The sequence below is a fragment of the Oryctolagus cuniculus genome, chromosome 2, assembly GCF_051225735.1.
Source record: "Oryctolagus cuniculus isolate XC-2025 breed Fujian yellow rabbit chromosome 2, ASM5122573v1, whole genome shotgun sequence".
In the NCBI taxonomy this organism is placed as follows: domain Eukaryota; kingdom Metazoa; phylum Chordata; class Mammalia; order Lagomorpha; family Leporidae; genus Oryctolagus; species Oryctolagus cuniculus.
This window is the reverse complement of record NC_142868.1, coordinates 180,705,074-180,725,799: the sequence shown is the minus strand read 5'-3', so window position 1 is coordinate 180,725,799 and position 20,726 is coordinate 180,705,074. Positions and strand designations below refer to the sequence as shown.

Genomic DNA, 20,726 nt, shown 5'->3' with positions numbered 1-20,726 from the left:
TTCATACTTCCTTTTTTCCTTTTTTAAAGATTTATTTTATTTATTTGAAAGACAGAGTTACAGAGAGAGGTAGAGACAGAGAGAGAGGTCTTCCATCTGCTGGTTCTCTCCCCAGATGGCCGCAATGGCCGGAGCTGCGCTGATCCGAAGGCAAGAACCAGGAGCTTATTCCGGGTCTCCCACTTGGGTTCAGGGGCCCAAAGGTTTATTTATTTATTTGAAAGAGTTACACAAAGAGAGAGGTCTTCCATCCAATGGTTCACTCCCCAACTGGCCACAATGGCAGGAGCCGAGCCAATCTAAAGCCAGGAGTCAGGAGCTTCTTCTGGGTCTCCCACATGGGTGCAGGGGCCCAAGGACTTGGGCCATCTTCCACTGCTTTCCCAGGCCACAGCAGAGAGCTGGATCAAAGTGGAGCAGCCAGGTTTTGAACTGGTGCCCATACGGGATGCCAGCGCTTCAGGCCAGGGCATTAACCCGCTGCGCCACAGCGCCAGCCCTGAAGGCTGTTAATTATTGTGGGAAGATGCCACTTTTTAGTTCATGTATTCTTTGGGAATGAAAATAAATCTCTCATGCCAACCTCTTCGAAATTCAAGCCTTGTTTCCTGGCTCAAGGGCCTTACTATAACTGCCTCTGGGGGCAGGTCTTCTCACCATGGACAACAGAAACTAGTGGGGTGTCCATGCAAGCCAGAGTGGGGAAGACGGAGAGCTCAGGCCATAGCAGGTGAGCACCACGGCTGTCCATCATGAGTGAGCAAGCGAGGACAGCGTCCTCTGCATATTTAGGGTCCGACCCCAGTACCCCATTTCCTGGCCAAGCCACTGGCTGCAGGAATACAAAGTGTGACAAGACATAGCTTCAGCCTAGCACAGTAACTTCCCAGACCCAGAGTAGCTCATGATCAGATACACAAAGTGCACACTGAGAAAGAATTTTAATAGTTCTATTTTTAAAGGAGCCATTTTATTTATTTGAATGGCAGAGTTATGAGGGGGAAGGGTGTGGAGGGTGCAGACAGAGAGGGTTCACTCCCCAAACAGCAGCAAAGGCCAGAAGCTAGGAGCCAAGTTTCTTCCAGGTCTCCCAAATGGGTGGGCAGGGCCCAAGCACTTGGGCCATCTTCCATTACTTTTCCTGGCACATTGGTAGGGAGCTGGACCAGAAGTAGAACAGCCAAAACTCAAATTGGTACCCACATAGGATTCTGGCACTGTAGGCAGCAGCTTAACCTATGCCACCATGTCAGCCCCAAGTCTTAATTTTCAATTCCAAAACCTTGTGGACCAGAAAAAAATTCAATGCAGCAGCTTGAAGGCCCATTAGGATCTTTCACTGTCATCGTGAGCCACAGTGAGGTGTGGGTGGAGTAGGAGTGCCTGGGACATGGGTTCAGCATGGTAAACCCTGTTCCTGGTCAGAGCAGGAGGGAGAAAGGGTGGTTTGGGGGCTAGGAGGTCACTCAGTAAGCTGGAGGTAGAAGAGACACAGCACGTTCCTGCCCTGTGCTGCACAGGATGTAGGCGAGCTGGACTGAGACTGGGAACCATGCGGAGGCAGCCACAGCTCATGCTGAACCCTCAGATGAACCCTGGCACTGCGCCTCTGCTAAAGAGGCCTAGAGAACCTGAGCAGCTAGACAGGGCCAGAGACCGGGTGTGGAAAGGCAGGGCCACGGTGTTCTTCACAAGACCATACAAGCCCAGCTTGAATGCTCTGCTTTTTTAATGTTTATTTATTTATTTGAAAGGCAGAGTTACTGAGAGATAAAAGATCTTTCATCCACTAGTTCGCCACCCAAATGGCCACAATGGCCTGGCCAAAGTCATGGTCTGGAGCTCCATTCAGGTTTCCCATGTGGGTGCAGGGGCCCAACCACTTGGCCCATCTTCTGCTGCTTTTCCGGGTGCATTAGCAGGGAGCTGAATCAGAGTTGAAACAGTCAGGACTTGAACTTGTGCCCATATGGGATCCAAGCGTTGCAGGTAGCACCTCAACCTGCTATGCCACAACACTGGCCCCAGAATGTTCTATTTTTATGAACAAAACAGGGGCAGGCATTTGGCACAGGAGTTGATGTCATTTGGGATGCCGACATCCCATATCAGAGTGCCTTGGTTCAAGTGCCAACTTACTTCTGATCCCAGCTTCCCACTAATGCATACCCTAGAAGGCAGCAGGTGATGGGTTGAAGTACTTGGGCCCCTACCACACAAGTTGGAAGACCCAGATTGAGTTATGAGTTCCTGCGTTTAGTCTGGCTAGCCCCGACTGTTGCAGGAATTGGGACACAGACAAGTAGATGGAAGATCTCTACCTCCTGCCTTTTAGATAAAATTTAAACAGGTTTTTTTGTTTTTTTTTTAATAACAAAAAGAACAAGCAGTAGCCCTTCTCCTAGCCCCCAAGTGAGCTCTCAGAGCAGAAAGGACTCGTCCGGTAAAGCACAGTGCGGTCCAACAGGACAGGTCACAGCCTCCCCCCAAATGAGCACAATGCTGCCCCCTACCCCCAGGGCAGCCACGGAGCCGTGAAGCCACAGCACCAGCTCCCAAGTCCCCTCTTTCTCCAGGACACCCGTGCACAGGAGGCAGCTCCTGATCCTCTCCAGGGGAAGGGCCAGGTGGACAAAAGTAGCTGCAGACAGTACAGGAGCCCACATTCCAGGTTCAACAGCAGTTTATTCCCCAGGAACAAAGGTAATGTGGAAGCAGCTGCTCCCAGAGAAAACAGGAGCACAGATGACAGAGTGGCACGAAGCGGCCTGGAGCAGAGGACGGCACACCTCACAGTGGACTCGGTCGCGGCCCTGGTTTCCTGAAGCCACAGCACTTGGCCCCTACGTGCCCAGCGCAGAGGTGGAGGGTGGGGACAGGGAGGTGGGAAATCTGCCTCCCCACCAAGCAGATGAGCACAGCTACCCATTCCGAGTAGCCCAGAACACCACGATGTCCCTCTCACGAATGGAGGTCGACCGGTAAGGAGAGAGGCACAGGTGTCACGGACAACCTGAATGCAACCACGAGGCCCTCTGTGGCTTCCAGCTTTCTGGTGGGGATGGTTAACCTGGTCCAGCTGGACCCCCGGGCAGCTGTAACGGAACTGCTGCCTCTCCTCACCTCTAAGGGCCCAGGCTATGTGGGATCACAAGCCATTCCCTTTCCCAGAGGATTTGCTTCTACCCTACTTCTGGCACAATTTTACTCCCTGAAATTCTGATCCCCAAGAAGACAGACTGACAAGGAACTGGAGAGTCCCTGCCCCACCCGCCCTGCCCAAGATGCGAGAGCTTCTGCAGCGGGTGAGACCTGGGACACAAGGTGCTGTGGGTGGGTTCCGTGCTCCAGGCCCATCTTGCGGAACACACCCCGTGGCTCCTCTCCAAACTGCATGGTGGCTTTGGGCTGCGCTCCAGCAGCGAGGACAGAGGCTGGGTCCTGAGTCCACATCACAAGGAGGTCTCGTGGAGGATGAAGGTGGGGCTGGTCCCCTGATGGACTGGGCTGGCCTCAGTCATGGGCTCCTTGTCGCCACTGGCCCTCAGTGCCCCATTCCTCATCTTCTCTGGAAACAGCTCAGTGTCCACAGGGAGGTCCTGGGGAGCACGCAGAGCAGAGGGGGCGGAGCTGGTGAATAGGATAAGGGGTGGGAAGGATTCTGCTGGGAAGGCGCGAGGTCCTGCTTTGATGCCTGCTGGAGGGGAGCACAGAGGAGCACAGCGTGGGGAGCACGGAGAAGAGGAGGAGGAGGGCAGAGCGGCCTGGGGTCCTTCTGCACCCCAAACATCATGGCCCTGTGGGCAGAAGTAAGGACAGGCCCCAGACATCAGAGGGGAGAGGGGAGAGGGGAGAGGGAGAGAAAGGCAGGGAAGGTACTGGCCAGCAGGGGGCACCGCGCAGGGAAGGGAAGGCCGGGGCTCCGGGGTCAGCAGTTCTACCTGGCAGTGGCTTGTGCAGTGCAGCCGCTTCTGCCAGGACAAGGGCAGGAGGGCCAGCAGTTTGGGCAGCACTGGGTAGATGGTCCGTGGGTTCGGGGGCCGACCCCGCATTCCTCCTGAAGGCAAAGGCACTTCTGAGTCTCTCGGGACCCATCCGGAGATATGTAGATAAATCCAGATACCCAGAGTGGCCCTCTGCTCTCCGTAGGGCCCAGGAGGTCCCAGCTCTCCCCACCCCCAGCCTAGATCTCCGTGGGCAGCCCACACCCCCACCCACGGCCCTGAAGGGCAGGGTCCCTTTGCCCAGGCTGCAGAGTAACCAGCGCCCCCTTTTCACTCCTCGGTGCCACAGTCCCCGCCCTCACCAGTGAGCAGACTGACAATTAGGCCCACCACAATGACGGTGGTGGAGTTGTGAGCGCTGTACCACAAATAGGACAGGGAATAGAGCCGCTGCAGCCCTGTGGGCCTGGGGAGAACAGAGGACAGTCAGCAACTGGTTGACAGGGCACTCCTAGGACACTAGACTCCACCTGCTTGCACGACCTTGGGACCTCACACTCAGTATTTCCCTGAGGTCCCTGCTAGCCCACCCCTCAGCACGGCCCCTGTGAAATCCCTCAAAGCAGAGCTACTACCCTCAAGGTGAAAGAGCGAGCCCCATCTCACTTGGAGAGGGAGGTCGAGGGCATTAAGGTGGTCACAGTGGCGATGGTCAGATTGCTGGGTAGGGAGAAGCTGGACCCATTAGGAGGAGAAGGTGCCAAGCCGGAGCCCATGCTGGTCACTATGCTCCCAATGCCGATCCAGAAGGCCATGATGAGTCCTGCCAACAGGCCCACGACGGCACCCTGCCCAGAGACACGGTACACTCTTGTCACAAGGCTGACCCCACCAACCTTCACACCAGCCCCCAGCACTCCTGGGGAGAGCCTGCCAACCCATTTCCAGACCCGTCCCTCTGTGCAAGACCATGGAGCCAGAGGCATCACTCACAGGAGGGTTGGCACAAGGAAAGAACATCCCAAGACAGAAGAGTCCAAGCAGCGGACCCCCGACCATGCCAAAGATGCTGATTGCAGCCTGGGAGATAAGGGTTGAAGAAAAAGAGAAAACACAGGCTCAGAGGCCCCCAGCCTCACAGAGCACAGCCGCCCACCACTGCTGCAGAGTCCCGCCCGGCAGATCTGCCTTTTCCACCTGGAACAACCAGAACACACAAGGAAGAGTAAGGGGACGTCCCTTGTGGTCTCTGCTGAGGCTGGCCCTAGATCCCTCTTAGCCAGCAACAGCCCAGAAATGGCTACTTGAGTCTGTCTACAGCTAAAGGTGGCCTATCACAGGGGAATTTCTGACATCCATCCCGCATATGCCCAACAGAACTGCTTTCCTCAATTTCCTCTCTCCATCAATCCCTTCTTCCCTTAAACATTGCTTTCTGGAAGAGGTGTGGTGCAGTGGGTTCAGTCACTGATTGTGATGCCCACATTCCAAATTGAAGTGCTGGTTAGAATCCTGGCTGCTCGGGGCCAGCTGCCTACAGTGCCGGCACCCCATATGGGCACCAGTTGGAGTCTCGGCTGCTCCACTTCTGACCCAACTCTCTGCTATGGCCTGGGAAAGCAGTGGAAGAGGGTCCAAGTCCTTGGATGCCTGCACCCACGTGGGAGACCTGGAAGAAGCTCCTGGCTCCTGACTTGGACTGGCCCAGCTCTGGCCATTGTGGTCATTTGGGTATTGAACCAGCAGATGGAAGACCTCTCTCTCTCTCTATCTCCTTCTGTCTGTAACTCTGCCTCTCAGATAAATAAATAACACCCCCCCTCAAAAAAAAAAAAAAAAAAAAGAATCCTGGCTGCTCTGCTTCTGATCCAGCTTCCCGCCAATGTGTCCCAGGAGGTAGCAGGTGACGGCTCAAGTGCTTCAGCTCCTGCCATGCACGTGGGAGACCTGGATTGAGTTCTGGGCTCCTGTCTTCTGCTTGGCCCAGTTCTGCTGTTGCAGCCATTTGGAAAGTGAACCAATGGACAGTCTCTCTCTCCCTCCCACTGTCATTTTGTCTCTCAATGCATGAACCTCCTTTTCTAAAATTGCTGCCTCCCCTCCAAAGCTATTACCTGTAGCACAGGTCCCATCTGGGAGGAAATGTAGGCCATGCCCAGGCAAAGCAGCCCATAGCCAAAGGCTGGGGGAAACAAGAGGGAGGAACAGTATAAGTGAACACAAGAAAAGGAAAGCCACCTCCCCAGCCAAACCACAGTGACACCGTGGCAGCTGTTCCTCCCACCTGTCCCCACCCCTCCACAACTCAGAGACCTCCCAGGAAATGCCCGAGAGGTCAACACCCATGGCAGCATAAGGCTGTGTGCTTCAGCCGTGGCAGCGAAAGGTTGTGCACTTCATCAGGCAAGCGCCGAGCCCGGGATGAAGCAGGTATGTTACAGTAGACTGCTGACAGTGCATATCTTAGAGAGAACGAGACTGCAGAGACGTGGAGGCATAATCCCACCGAGGCTTCTGGAAAGCATGATGGCCTGGGCTTCGGAGCACTCAGGGAACCAGGGTCGAATCAGGTCCTCCATCGTAACAGTTGCCAACGAATTGAAAGCAGAGGATATGGTGCTGGAAGGGAGGGTGGGAATGATGAGCTGCACTGAGCCCAGGAGCCGAGGGGGCAGACCTCCCAAGGGTTCCCTGGAGACCAGTGCCCTAAAGGTGGGAGAGGTGACATACTCAGCCACAATGCCAGCCTCACAGGGGACACAGGGGACTGCAGAGGCGGGCCAGAAGCCAAGGACACTAGTCCTTCATGATAAGAAGGTAAATCTGGTTCAAGTAGGTTGATTCGGTACTATAAATGAGCCCTTAACCAAAACGGGGGCATCTCTGGGAGAGGGCATGCTCCGTCCCACGGTGATGAGCCGTCCTTCATCCTCCCGATGGCCGGGCTCAGTGAGAAACTCAGGCGAGCCTCTTCCCCACTCACCCACCCCCTTGTGCGGCGCAGGGTCAGCTGCGCCCAGCCCGAGGGGTACCTGAGGGAGCCACTGAAGAGGCAGGCGACAAAGAGGCCCGGCAGGCCCGGCAGGCCCTTCAGCAGGTCCATCACAAAGTAGAGCACGAACTGCAAGCAGAGCACAGGCGCACAGCCCTCCTTACCGCTGGGCCGCAGAGAAGCCCCTCCGTACCTGCCCCGCCAATCTGGAGAGCCCAGAGTATCTGCTGACCCCGGTGACCCTTAGCAAGTGGCGGGAAAAGGGGCTCCACAGAGAGTGGCTCACACCAGCTCCGCCTCTCTCAGCTGAGTCTGTTTTCTCCTCTGAAAATGAGGCTGTCAGGAGGCCCAGATGAGACCAGGTGGGCGAGAGCGCCCAGCAGAGCTTGTGGTGCAGTAGGGGGTCCCGGGCCCACAGCTCGGGAGGGTGAGCACTGCGACTGGGTGGTGCCGGCAGCTGGGAGCTCACGAGCTAGAACGGACTTTCCCTGCAACGCCCATTCAGTCCTCATGGCCCCCATCCAGCCGCTCCTCGTGGGGGCCGCTCCTCGCGGGGGCCTGGGCTGGCCCTCACTGGCATAGCAGGGGGCCAGGGAGGCCTCCTCACCTGGTCAGAGGCTGCTTGAGACTGCTGGGTGCTCATGGGATACTCCTGGTAATAGGCGAACATAACCAGGCCAATGAGGCAGCCCATGCTGAGGGCCACCTGCTGACAGGGGAACACCGCATAGCAGGAGCTGTCCAAGAGGCCAGAGCCAGGGAGAGAGCCGATGTTAGCAGACACCCTGGGCATGTGCCCCGAGCTTCCAGAAAGGGGACTTCTGTCCTGCCTCCAAAGGGTCAGCGTGCGCCCTGGCATCCAGCCCCACCCCGCTGCCTCCGGGGAAGCCCCTGCCTCGCCTGCCTCCCGCCCCAGCACTCACAGCACAGCCGCTTTCTCTGTGCGGGAACTGAGGTAGCGCTGCACCTGGGCCTGGTTCACCCCATACAAGGAGAGCATCATGAAGACGCCCCCGAAGGCCAAGGTCCAGAAGGTATGCCGCACAAAGGGATCGGGGTCCAGCCTGCAACAGACGCCAGCCAGTCACTGTGCACAGCCCAGACACGCTCAGCCTGCCCGCCCTCCTGGCAACAGAGGTCAGCAGAGAGCAGAGCAGAGGCGCCACCGCAGGGCCGAGGAAGGGACAGAGGGCAAGAGGCCAGGCACACCCCCACACACAGCGAGCTGGAGGAAAGGCTCCCTTTCTCCGGCCTCAAGCCACGCGACACCAGACCCTTGGGGAACACCAGCTGGGCACCTGTGACCACCTGCGCAGAGCTGCGCCTCAGGCTCCCAGCCTGCCCCGTTACTACAGCCCTGAGACCAGGCTCTAGCATGGGCTCTGCTCCCAGGCACCGCAGACTCCAGCCAGGGGACGGGGTGGACTTACTCGATCCCAGAGATGAGGCCATGCTGGGAGGCCACATCCCACACACGCCCCAAGCCGCCCACTTTGGCCGACCCCACGATGATAACCGCCAGCTGCCCTAGGAACATGACCAGTGTCTGGAACACATCTGTCCAGATGACGGCCTTCAGCCCACCCTGTGGGGAAAAGACAGCACACCTGTCACATGTCTCTCAGAGTGGCCACTGGGGAGGACAGCACGATGGCAGTGAGGACGCTGTATGGTCCCTGGGGGCCTAATCCCCACCCCATGCTCTACCTTCACGGGTCATCCCTAAATCTCATCTCACTCACCCTGGAGCTTCATCCCATCTCCTCCTACTCCCCTCCTTACATGACCCCTTCCCGCCACCCCCTGGGGCTTCCTGCACTCACCAGAGCAGTGTAGATTGTACAGACAATGCCCAGGGTCAGCACTGACAGCCACAGATCAAAGCCAGTCACTGCAAGCAGATACAGTCCTGTCTGACCCCTGGAAGAGGTTTGGGCAGGGTGGGGGTGGGGGAGCTAGAGCAGCCCTGGTGAGAGCAGCCACTCCATGTCACAGAGGTGAAGTACTTGGCCATGGGATGGAATAAATCATTCACAACGGAAGAGAAACACGTGCAGAGCTCCAGCAAGAGGTGCTGATTCGCCAATCCAATGGGGCACAGCTCTCCAGGGAGGGGCCCAAGCCTGCTTCTACCCTGCATGAGACCAACCCCATGGCCTACGCAGTACACCAGCTCCTGGTCACATCGGGTTCTCTTCTTCACACTGTCTTTTTATGGGCCCCCTCTAATGGGGTTTTCTCTGCTTGCCAGGGCTGGGGGCCAGGGCTGCAACTCCTCACCTGCATTGAGGGCCAAGGATGGTGCATAGAGCACAACTCCCATGTAGATCACCTGCCGGGGCAGGAAAGGAGGTGAGGAGAGGGGATGAGAACAGGAGGAGAGCAGGAAGAAGGAGCTCAGCTCCAGCAGCCCCGCGGCTTCCGTCTCCTGCCCCACTCCCCACTCCCCTCCCCTCCCGAATTCTGGCTCGCTGCCAGCACTGTGGCATTGGAAGGCACGGGCAGCAAGACGCCTCTGGGGGCTGCAGCGACGCCGACGTCTCGCGGATCTTCAGTCCTGCCAGTGTGAGAACGGGGCACGCTCCACCCCCCTCAGCGTGGCTGTGTTCAGCCCCCACCACGTCCCAGCTCCCCTTCCATCCTCACTCCCCTTACCATCTGGAAGATGAAGGTCACAGTTCCACAAATCCGCACCACCTTATTGAACCGCAGCTCCAGGTACTGGGCAGGAGCGTAGAGGGAAAAGAGTACGGTATTCATCCTGACTCCACCCCACAGGATTCACACACAACCGCCCTCAAGAGGCAGGGGCCTGAGGGAACCCCCATCTGGGCCCTCAGCACAGCTCTCTGTTCCCTTCAACTCTGACCTTACCAGGAGAACTGGGAAACAACAGGGGATTCTCTGTCCCTCTCCTTGGGTGGAGGGGATCCGGGACCCCAGCTCCCTCCTGCGTTCCCTGCTCACCTCATAGGCACTGGTGAGATGCAGGCGGTAGAAGACGGGGATGAAGACATGTGCAGGGATCAGCAGCCCCAGGAAGTAGCAGCAACCCAGGAACCAATACTGCGTCCCAAACCGGTAGATCTCCGATGGCACACCCAGGATGGCCACGGCCGACTGGAAGGTGGCCAGCAGGGACAGAGCCACCGGGAGGCAGCCCATTCTGCGGTCCGCCAGCAGCAGCTGGCCAACAGTATGCTTGCCCCAGCCACGACAAGCATGGTAGAGGCCAATGGCAAGGGAGAAAACCAGCAGCAGGCTGAACACCACGTAGTCCACGAGGGAGAAAGTGGATGTGATCACATCCGAGTCCGGGGCTGGGGTGGGGGGAGCTGAGGTGGTCTCCCCCACGCTCATCCTCGCTGCGTCTGCGCTTTGCACCCGGGCTCTGGGCTATCCTTCGGCTGGACGGTGGCAGCCAACGGCTACACACTGGACTCCGGCCAGTCTCAGAATCCTCCTTGTGCACCGAATGACATGGTCCAGGATGAGCTGCGAAAGAATCAGCTCCCGATCAGGCCCGTCCTACCTTCCTGGCCACGCACCTGCACACGCCATGCCCGTCACACTGGGGCCAGCCAGCAGGGCGGTGACTGCCCCTGAAGGTCCTGGGTTGGATCTGTCAGGGAGGCAGCTGAGGGGGGACGCAGCAGGGACAGTCAGGAGACAGTTAACTTGGCAAGGAATGTTGGGAGTGCAGGACTATAACAGATACTAAATCTCCACCCAAAGGAAAATCAAGTCTAGCCCGAGTTTCTTCTGAGAAACTCCCTCCCCCGCCCTGCAGGCACGGACCCAGTCACTACAACGTACTAAGCCATCAGACCCAGCCTGGCGCCACAGCCCAGCAGGGAAGGAGGAACAGAGACTAATAACCGCAGGGCTTCCCTGGCTCACCCTGGCCTTGGCCCTGCCTCCCACGATCCCCAGCGTCACCATGCTGAAGGCACCCCTTTCTCGGTACAAGTGAGCTCAGTACATGGGGCTCCATGGCAGCCCCAAACTCCGTTCCAGATGCCCCCAGGTCAACTGCTCCATGCCCCCTTCTTCACGTCCTCCCTAATAACCACCAGATAAGCCTCTGCCATCCACCTGTCGGCCCTTCTACCTGCCTCACCGTGGTCGACAGCAGTCCAGCAAGCGAGCACACTGGATTCAGAAGTGAGAGGCAAGATGAGAGGGGGTTCAGAGTTACGATTCTAGGACCACTCTGCAGAGAAGCAAACTGGCCAAGAAGCTGGAAGCAAGAGGAACGTCTCGGGAGAACAGCCCTACCGTGCTGCGGGCAGACACCTACCTGGAGAAACAACCCCTCCTCCGAGCAGAGACGCCTGGGAGCTGGGCAGAGACTGAGGGTCTGGCTGGACAAGTGGCTGAGGTGAGACCTGGAATTAAGGGTGGGGCAAGGCTCAGCAGTTATTTGTTCTGGCCCCTTCAGGGGACCAATGACTGGAGCCCAAACGGCCCTATCACCCACAGCCCCCAACTCAGCCCCAGAGGCTCCAGAATGCAGAGCAGGGAGCTCATATTCACCAGCATTCCTACATGGATTAGGCTCTCAGCCTAAGTAACGTCTGGCAACCCTGTGTGTTAGAGAGCTGGAAAGGAGGCCCTGGGAGAAGACAGGAACGTTGCTTTTCCAATTCCTACACAAGAAATTTGAACACTCCGAGAACACACAATTTGCAGATGAACAGGAACGGGATCGCAGCGTTTCAAAATTTAAGCCTTTGGAGTTGATTGTTACAATCCCCTCATTTCACAGACAAGCACACTAAGGCCCATGGGGTTCAAGTGCCATTTCCAAAGGTACAGCCGATCAGAGTCAGGAACCAGATTAGAAGCCAGGCCTAGTGATTCTCCATCTACCCTCCACAGATAGCATCCTGTCTGCAGAAGCAACCCCCTGAGGTTCTTATTATTATGGGAGAGAGATAACAGAGAATACCATGCATTTAGATAACCTAACATGATGACAGTTGACATCTTGATTAAAAAAAAAAAAAGATGTATTGATTTACTTATTTGAAAGGCAGACAGAAACAGAGACCTTTCATCGACTGGTTCACTCCTCAGAGGGCGGCAACCACCTGGTCTGGGCTAGGCCAAAGCCAGGAGCCAGAAATCCCACCCTGGTCTCCCACCTGGGTCCGCACTTGAGCCGTTCTCTGCTGCCTTCCCCAGTGCATTAGCAAGAAGCTGACTCGGAAGCAAAGCAGCCGGGACTCGGAACCAGCACTCCTAGACAGGACGCCAGCGTTGCCAGCAGCGGCTTTGCTGTCCCACAATGCTGGCCCCAGGCAGTGTTTTCTGAACATCTGCTATACACCCAGCAGCACGCTAAGTGCCTTATAAACATTCGCAGTAATAAAGTAATGAAATAGCAGCAGCTAACACTTTTCTTTTTTTTTTTTTTTTTTTTTTTTTTGGCCAGGCAGAGTTAGACAATGAGAGAGACAGAGAGAGAGTTACAAACAGTGAGAGAGAGAAAGAGAGAAAGGTCTTCCTTCCATTGTTCAACCTCCAAATGGCTGCTATGGCCGGCGTGCTGTGCTGATCCGAAGGCAGGAGCCAGGTGCTTCCTCCTGGTCTCCCACGCACGTGCAGGGCCCAAGCACTTGGGCCATCCTCCACTGCCCTCCCGGGCCGCAGCAGAGAGCTGGACTGGAAGAGGAGCAACCGGGACAGAATCCGGCGCCCCAACTGGGACTAGAACCCGGGGTGCCGGTGCCGCAGGTGGAGAATTAGCCTAGTGAGCCGCGGCACTGGCCAGCAGCTAACACTTTCTAAAACCACATCTCAGGTTAAACAATACTCTCTAGTTCTCAAAAGGAAACCAAGACCTACAAGGGCAAATAACTCGCTTAAGGCTGACAGTAGCAGGATACAAAACAAGAGAGAAACAGCGCTGTCTGTGGCTCGGACAGATGATTCACCAGAGGCCCTGCCCTCGGCACTCCCAGATCTGGCACAGGAGCAGACTGCTAATTGTAATCAGTCATTCATGGAACACAGTTTAGATTTCAACTAACCTAGACCCAGATTAATATGAACTGTCTTCCACTCTTGCCTATTAGGTGAAAGATCAAGCTGTCTTCTGGCTCTCCCACACTGTTCGGGCAGATCTTGTGTGACTGGCAAGGTGCAGTCTCACATAAACCACACCTGAACTCTGAACCTCCCGGGACCAGTGAATAGTGGAAACCAGAGCAAGCAGCCTTGGATCACATGCTCTACAGAGTTACAGATGTGAGTTCTTAGAGCAAGGTTCCAACAGGCCACTCTGGTTTAACCTGATGATGCCCTGGGCCTCTGCACATTGCAGCACCCCGAGTTTTCTCATTCCTCCTTGGCAAGTTTTTCATGCTATGATAGAGATGCTGGGAACAACAGGAGAGCGAGAGGAGAGGTCTGCAAATAAGAACAGGTGGCACTAAAGCAGGGGTAGAGAGCCTTTTTCCTGCCAGGAGTCACTGGACATTTATACATCATTCACAGGCCATACAGAATTATCAACTTAAAAATTAACCTGCTATAGATTTACTGAATTTCAAGTCCTATCCATGGCCAGCCCAAATGATTTGAAGGCCTTAATCTGCCCGTGGGCCATAAGTTCCCACCCTTGCACTAAAGGGACAGGCAGGAGTTGGAGAAAGCAAAAACTGTCCCAGTACTGACTATGACACAGCGGACAGAAATGGAAACCCTGGGGGCCTGTGTTGTGGTGCAGCAGGTTAAGTTGCTCTATACTGGTGCCTGTTCGAGTCCAGGCTGTTCCATTCTGATCAGCTCCCTGCTAATGTGCCTGGGAAAGCATCGGAGGATGGCCCAAGTCCTTGATTCCCGGCACCCACCTGGGAGACTGGGAAGAAGCTCCTGGCTCCTGGCTTTGTCCTGGCCACTTGGGGAGTGAACCAGCAGAAGACTTCTCTCTCTCTGCAACTCTTTTTTTTTTTCCTTTGTGCTTAATATCTTTCTTTTTTATAGAAAGCTTTTATTTAACAAATTTCCTAAGTACAACTTTTGGATTATGGCTGTTCTCCCCCCATACTCACCCTCCCACCCCCAAACCATCCCACCTTCTACTCCCTCTCCCATCCCATTCTTCATTAGATTCTGTATATACAGAAGATCAACTCTATACTAAGTCTATACTAAGATTTTAACAGTCTGCACCCATACAGACATATAAAGTATAAAGTTTGAAGACAAGTTTTACCGTTAATCCTCATAGCACAACAAATTAAGGACAGAGGTCCTACATGGGGAGCAAGTGCACAGTGACTTCTGTTGTTGATAACAACTGACACTCTTATTTATGACGTCAGTGATCACCCGAGGCTGTTGTCATGAGCTGCCAAGGTTATGGAAGCCAACTCTTCCAAAATAAATAAATCTTCAAAAAAAGCAGGGTCGGGGGGAGAGCAGGGGCTATGGCATAGGTTAAGCCTCTGCCTGCAGTGCTGGCATCCCATATGGGCGCCAATTTGAGTGCCAGCTGATGGCCTGGGAAAGCAGAAGACGGCCCAAATGCTTGGGGCCCTGCACCCGCATGGGAGACCCGGAAGAAAACTCCTGACTCCAGACCAGCCCTGCTCCAGCTGTTGTGGCCTTTTGGGGAGTGAACCAGTGGATGGAAGACTACTCTCTCTGTATGTAACTCTGCCTCTCAAATAAATTAATAAATCTTAAAAAAAAAAAAAAAGAAAAAGATATGGAGCCCCTCTACTGCTGGGGCTTCCTAGTAGAATTCTATTTGCAGGGGTGGGCATTGCAGCTGGGTTAAGAGTCCCAGCTGCTCCACTTCCAATCCAGCTTCCTGCTAATGCACCTGGGAAAGCAGTGGAAGATGGGCCAAGTGCTTGGGCCTCTGCACCCATGTGGGAGGCCTGCATGAAGCTCCTGGCTCCAGCCTGCCCCAGCCCTGGCCAATGTGGCCATGTGGGGAGTGAACCGGTGGATGGAAGACCTTTCATAACTCTGCCTTTCAAGTAAGTAGAGTACTAAAGACAAAAGAATTCTATTTGCATGGGGTACTGAGAACCCTTCTGGATGGCAGGAGAGAGAGCCAGGAAGACAAGAAAAACCTGAGTAACAAAGCCTTCCTCAGACACCATTCTTTTTTTTTTTTTTTTTTTTTGACAGGCAGAGTGGACAGTGAGAGAGAGAGACAGAGAGAAAGGTCTTCCTTTGCCGTTGGTTCACCCTCCAATGGCGGCCGGCGCACCGCGCTGATCCGATGGCAGGAGCCAGGTACTTATCCTGGTCTCCCATGGGGTGCAGGGCCCAAGCACCTGGGCCATCCTCCACTGCACTCCCGGGCCACAGCAGAGAGCTGGCCTGGAAGAGGGGCAACCGGGACAGAATCCGGCGCCCGGACCGGGACTAGAACCCGGCGTGCTGGCGCCGCAAGGCGGAGGATTAGCCTAGTGAGCCGCAGCGCCGGCACACACACCATTCTAAGAACAGAGCAGCAGCTAACAGGCTGCCCTGATGGAAACCCTAAAGTCTCTGAGGGTGTGGGAGCCAAGAACTGAGCTACCTGTCATGGGGAGGGCACAGCCACGTGGGGGGCCCTTCTAAGATGCCCAAACCCTGTGGTCACACGCTGCACCCGACTGCTCCGACCCTACAGGGCCCAAAGGGGCCACAGCAGGAGCAACTGTCCCCCAGAATCCCTCGACATGAAAGGCTTCGGGACCCTCACTAAAACGCAAATGGCTACGAACATCTCAGAGAATCCGCCAGCCAACTAGATGCAAACATGCATCCAGGAGACTCCAGGCAGATCCCGGGGGTCCGCGGAAGCACGACCTGGAGCAGCTACTCAAATGAGCTTCGGTCGACTCAGCTGGGCTTCCGGCTGACCCTGACCAAGCCAGCCCTGCCGGTCCCCGAGCCCGGCTCGCCCAGCGCCCCGCGCCAGGACTCCGCGCCACCCCGCCTTACCTCACCTCCGTGGCTCGGCCAGGACTAGGAAGGTCCCCTGCTTCTACCTGAGTTCAGCATCGCTCCCTTTTCCTGGAAAAGCAAGGAAGACGAATGAGGGAAGTCTCTCCCGCCCCTACCACCTCGCCAGGCTCCGGGGACGCCGCGCGCTCTCAGCACGGAGGTGGAAGGGACAGGGTGCCCGGGGCGTTCCCAAGCTCGCGTCCGGCCGCCGGAGTTTGCCCTTCGCCCTCCACTCGCTGGTCCATCACTCTCACCGCTTCCTTTCTCGGCTTCTTCCCTTCCCTCCGCACGTGCCGAGTTCACCACCTCGCCCCGTTTGCACTTCAGTCCCCGCGCCGGGGGCCTGCCGGTCCCGTCCCACCCCGCCTCTCCGCCCCCGCCCTGACGTCGCTCGGCCGAGCCTCTCCGCACTGGTCCACACCCTCCCGGCCCACCTGCCTGGTCTCCACACGTGGGTCGCCGGAGAGCCGGGGCAGCAAAACACAGGGAGGGTGACAGCGAGGCCCCGCCCCCGGCCCGCCTGGCCGCCATGTTTACTGAGGGCATCTGAAGGCACCCGAGCCGCTGTGCGGACGCCACCGTGGCGTCCGGACGCGGGAGACGCGGGGCTGGAGGATCCCGCAGTCTGCACAGGCGCCTTCGCCAGTCCCCTCAGAACGAAAACTGGGGCGCACGGAAACGCGCGGTACCCCACGCAACCAGCAGCAACTCACAGCCCGCCCCGGCCGCCAGGAGCCGGCCGACTAAGCCACGCCCCGGGACGGGGGCGGGGCCGCGGTGTGGTCTCGCGAGGCACAGAAAAGGTCGAAGGAAGCGAAAAATGGCGCTTCGCGAGCCGGGCAATCGTACCTGCCCGGTGCGCTGGGCTGCGGCCCTGCTCCTCGCTCTGGGCGTGGAAAGGGCTGTGGCGCTACCCGAGGTACAGGAGCAAGTTTGAGGTCGGGCTGAAGCAGGGCCGCTGGCCTGCCGGTGTGTCGCGCCCGCTCGCCCGCCCGCGGCAGTCCCCTCCCCGACGCCGGCCTTGCGCCCCGGCTTCGTCCCTGGAGGGCAGCCGCCGGGATCCCGCAGCCGCGTCCGGCTCGCGGCGACACTCACGTCACTCTGGCCTCGGGCGCTCGCGCCGACACCACGTTCAAAGGCCTTTGAAATTTGATCTCCTCGCTGCTTCATCTTTGAATGACTTAAAAACATTGTTGGAACGGACGGGTCTCTGGCTCTCGGGCTCGCTGTCCACGCACTGTGCCGCGGTTGGACGGTACCTTCTGTGGAGCTTGATGAGTTCTCGGAGTACCCGCAGCCTCTTTACACCCGGCCAGGTGGGGCTGTCTGAAGGAGGCGGCTCTGGGGAGGGCATAGCAAAGACATCCCCTCCCTGGCCAGCTGTGGCACCCAAGTGTCCTGGTCCAGCCTGGTAACAGGGGCTCGGGGTACTGGCGGTGAATTCTTGGCACCAGTTGGTTCTCCGTTTTCTGTCTGGAAGCCTAACACGTGTGTTTTCTCTCCTGCAGATCTGCAGCCAGTGTCCAGGGGGTGTGCACAACGTGTCCGCAGTGGCGGTTTACTGTGAGCAGACACCGGGGCTAACGCTGCGTGCGCGCTGCTGCCTGGGTCCGACGGGCGCCATCGTGGGGTGAGGGCGCGGAGGCCATCCCTGGAGGCTGGAACGGTTCCCACGCTGGCGGCTGCCCGGCTTCCCGGCTTGGCTTTGCGGATGAACGCTGGTGCCTAGTTGGAGGCATCCAAACTCTGGTTCTCAAACTTTTAAATGTGTCATAGCACAAGGTTGTTAGAAACACAACCTTGTGTTTCTTTATGGATGAAACTTTGTAAAAGTCATAATGTTTGTGTAGCTTTTTTTAAGGCTTTTATTTATGATTTTTTTATTTATGATTTTGTTTTAAAAAGAGCTTTGGTCTGCTTATTATCAAGCCTTTGGGTTATTTATTGTGTGTCTCCATGAAATTCCTCCAAGACACTGCTCCGCGGCTCTTGTTCCTTTTCTGGCTTATTTATATTTGTGTTGGGACAAGTTCTGCCTCTACCTGCTTGTACAGGTTAGTCTCTCAGATTCACTCCTTGGCCTTGCTGCCTTTCTCTGCACTCACAAGAGTTTCCCTGGGTCTCGGTGCCTCAGTTGTACCCATTCCGCAGGGGTCTGCCTAGGCCAGGCCTTCTAAGCACCATTGACTCCTCCAGGCCCACGGGCCTGGGCACCTCCAGCTGCTTATTAAATCCTCTGAGTGTACCCTCACATCAAACTCCAGATGTTATATCTGGCTTCCATCCTCATCTTTCCCTAATCTACCTAAATGGGTCTCTGTATTCCACTTTCTGAAAAGCAAAATTTTACCGTTATTACTTCCTTGCTTTAATATTTAGAACTGTTGCCCTCAGGATAAAGGCCAAACCATGAAGCACCACAGACCAGTCCCGACACACTTTTCCAACATTATCCTGATTCCTCAGCCATTCAAACTCTCCCTAAGGGTCCAGCTCCAGTCAGACTGGCACACCCCCCAAGGCATCCCACCTCTCTCCATACCCAAAATTACCATCCTCCAGCAAATTAGGACATAGTAGATCTGCAATTCCAACACCTTTGGTGAATGATCTCAGAGTAATGCCTTTTTGTTTTTTTAACTTCTGATCCTCAATGTCCATAGCAGTCTGTGGATGGTCCTGTGGATTTTTTTCCCATATTGTAATTTTTGATGACCGTCTGGTTCTGTATTATATGCCAGTAAAGGGCTAAGATGCTGAGTTACATGTTTTTTATATTCTCCCAATTTTTGTAGTTTAGAGTGTCTCAGTAAATATTTGTAGGATAAAGGAATAGACAGCAACAGGTATTGCAGAAAAAAAAATTTAAATGTTGCATGGTCCTTGATGTCCAGGAGTTTGTCACCAGTCTATGGTAGAAAATGGACTTGGAAAAACTCTCTTTCATATGACTTTTTTTTTTTTTCCACTTAAAGGAGTACTGTGGATCTGAGGGTCGATATAATTTGAGATCCACTATTCTACACAAATACTAATTTCTTCAGTCTATGCACATGTTCGTAGGCAAACTGATGAGGGCGGTGCTGTGCAACAGAGCTCTCTGTAACAGTGGGAACGTTCCATGTCTGGACTGACCAGCACAGCACTACTAACATTTCTACTTGAAATGTGGCCAGTGCGAGGGAGGCACTGGATTGCTGGGTTGAAGTGGTTAAAGTAGCCGTGGGTAGCTGGTGGGTGACGGTAGTGGGTAACACGAGCCTAAAACGTCAACCTCAGCATCTGGTCTGTGACTCTGAACCCTGCTGTATTCACGTGACATTAGCTGAAGAGGGGGTTGCGTAGTCCAACACAGACCTTGCCGTGGAAGAAGAGAAAGCAGACATCGTTACACACACTTTGTTTCCTCAGGCTGGATCTCCAGAACTGTTCTCTGAAGCAGCCTGGCCCAAACTTCCCTCAGGCACACAGCGCTGTCATCATGTAAGTAGTCAGGTGCCCTTCTGCCCAGAAAGCGAATAATGGCTAAAGGTTGATGGGGAGGTGCATATCGGCGTCTAAACTTGGGACAGTCGGGATGAGAATTGCATTACCACTCTGGAAAGCTAGGGGAATGTCAGCAGGGTCTTCAATGAGCAGAGTGCTAACGGTGTGTGCTTTGCAGAGAGCTGCAAACAAACCCGCTCCAGGGTGACCTGACCGACACCTTCCGAGGCTTTACACAGCTCCAGACATTGTGAGTATGGGGACAAGATGGAGGGAGAGAACCAAAGGGGGCAGTGCCATGAGCTCAGCAGCTTAGGCTGCGTACTGTGTTGTCTTCAGGGTACTGCCGCATGATGTCAGCTGTCCTGGGGGTATTAGTGCCTGGGACACCGTCACCTCTTACGCAGACAACCAAACCTGCCAAGGGCAAAAGAACCTTTGTAACAGCACTGGAGACCCAGGTACACTGGCTCACCTCACCTTCCTTCCTTGGACAGTTCTCCACTTTAGAGCAGAAAGCCAAAAATGCCTGAATGCATTTTGTTCTGAGGTTCTAACGACCCTTGGAAAGAAAAGATCTTAAACGTTCTACTGTAATTATTAGGTGTGATGAGCTGTAATCTTTCCTGTCCCTTTGACCTAGAAATGATTGAGAGAACCTAACTTGAAAAGGTGTTTCAGAAATACACCTAATGAAATCCAGCGATGTTCTCTACTTCTGTCTCCCAGAAATGTGCCCTGAGAATGGCTCTTGCGCCCCCGATGGTCCAGGTTTCTTGCAGTGTGTGTGTGCTGATGGCTTCCATGGATACAAGTGTATGCGCCAGGTGAGGAGTTGGGCCTTGCGATTGGGATGAGGCATACATGGTAAGAACCTCCCTGGAAGCAGAGCCAGAGGTGAGGGGCTTATGCAGACTCCCCGGGGGAGGAGCGCTGTAGAGGTGCCCGGGAAGACGGGGAGGGTATACAGGAGAGAAGCTGGGTTGGGGTGTGGAGTGAGTGTGGTTTTGATCTGTTGTTCCAGGGCTCGTTCTCACTGCTTATGTTCTTCGGGATTCTGGGATCCACCACCCTGTCCATCTCTGTCCTGCTTTGGGGGACCCAGCGCCGAAAAGCCAAGACGTCCTGACCACAGGGGTGTTCTGCTGCTCTAGGACCACCAGCCAGGGAGATCTGCGGGCCAGACGCGCGCGGTGGGCCCGTGGCGGCTCCTCCAGGCTGAAGCTGCTGTCGGAAGGCAGGCGGGGAACTGCACCGCCAGGAGTGTCAGGCGCGGGCCCTTGCGCGATTCCACTTGTGCTGCTGACTATTAGAATAAACACTTCTCTCTCTTTAGGAAGGGCTTCCTG

General features: G+C 55.6%; 2 protein-coding genes across 4 annotated transcripts; one reads left to right on the top strand and one right to left on the bottom strand.

Moving 5' to 3' along the window:
* Positions 1-2,665: 2,665 nt before the first annotated feature.
* SLC5A6 (solute carrier family 5 member 6) lies at positions 2,666-16,054 on the bottom strand (the record flags this gene model as incomplete). The annotated part of the gene is given in 17 exon segments (NM_001082637.1): positions 2,666-3,599; positions 3,942-4,057; positions 4,307-4,410; positions 4,611-4,792; positions 4,938-5,024; positions 6,059-6,126; positions 6,451-6,563; positions 6,977-7,065; positions 7,544-7,673; positions 7,860-8,000; positions 8,367-8,521; positions 8,760-8,827; positions 9,217-9,268; positions 9,592-9,657; positions 9,904-10,431; positions 11,237-11,324; positions 15,889-16,054. Coding segments are annotated over 15 exon segments (1,911 nt in total). The 3' UTR covers positions 2,666-3,452.
* A 646-nt stretch (positions 16,055-16,700) lies between these two features.
* Positions 16,701-20,712, top strand: ATRAID (all-trans retinoic acid induced differentiation factor). 3 transcript variants are annotated; one of them, XM_008254622.5, is made up of 7 exons: positions 16,701-16,810; positions 17,400-17,521; positions 19,303-19,374; positions 19,556-19,627; positions 19,717-19,838; positions 20,107-20,204; positions 20,402-20,712. In XM_008254622.5, exons 1-7 carry the CDS (start codon positions 16,712-16,714, stop codon positions 20,504-20,506), a joined length of 690 nt encoding a protein of 229 aa, XP_008252844.3. In that variant the 5' UTR covers positions 16,701-16,711; the 3' UTR covers positions 20,507-20,712. The 3 variants fall into 3 exon arrangements, with proteins under 3 accessions (XP_008252844.3, XP_017196355.3, XP_008252843.1); XM_017340866.4 differs by having other exon boundaries at positions 17,400-17,945; XM_008254621.5 differs by having other exon boundaries at positions 16,701-17,207.
* Positions 20,713-20,726: the final 14 nt, after the last annotated feature.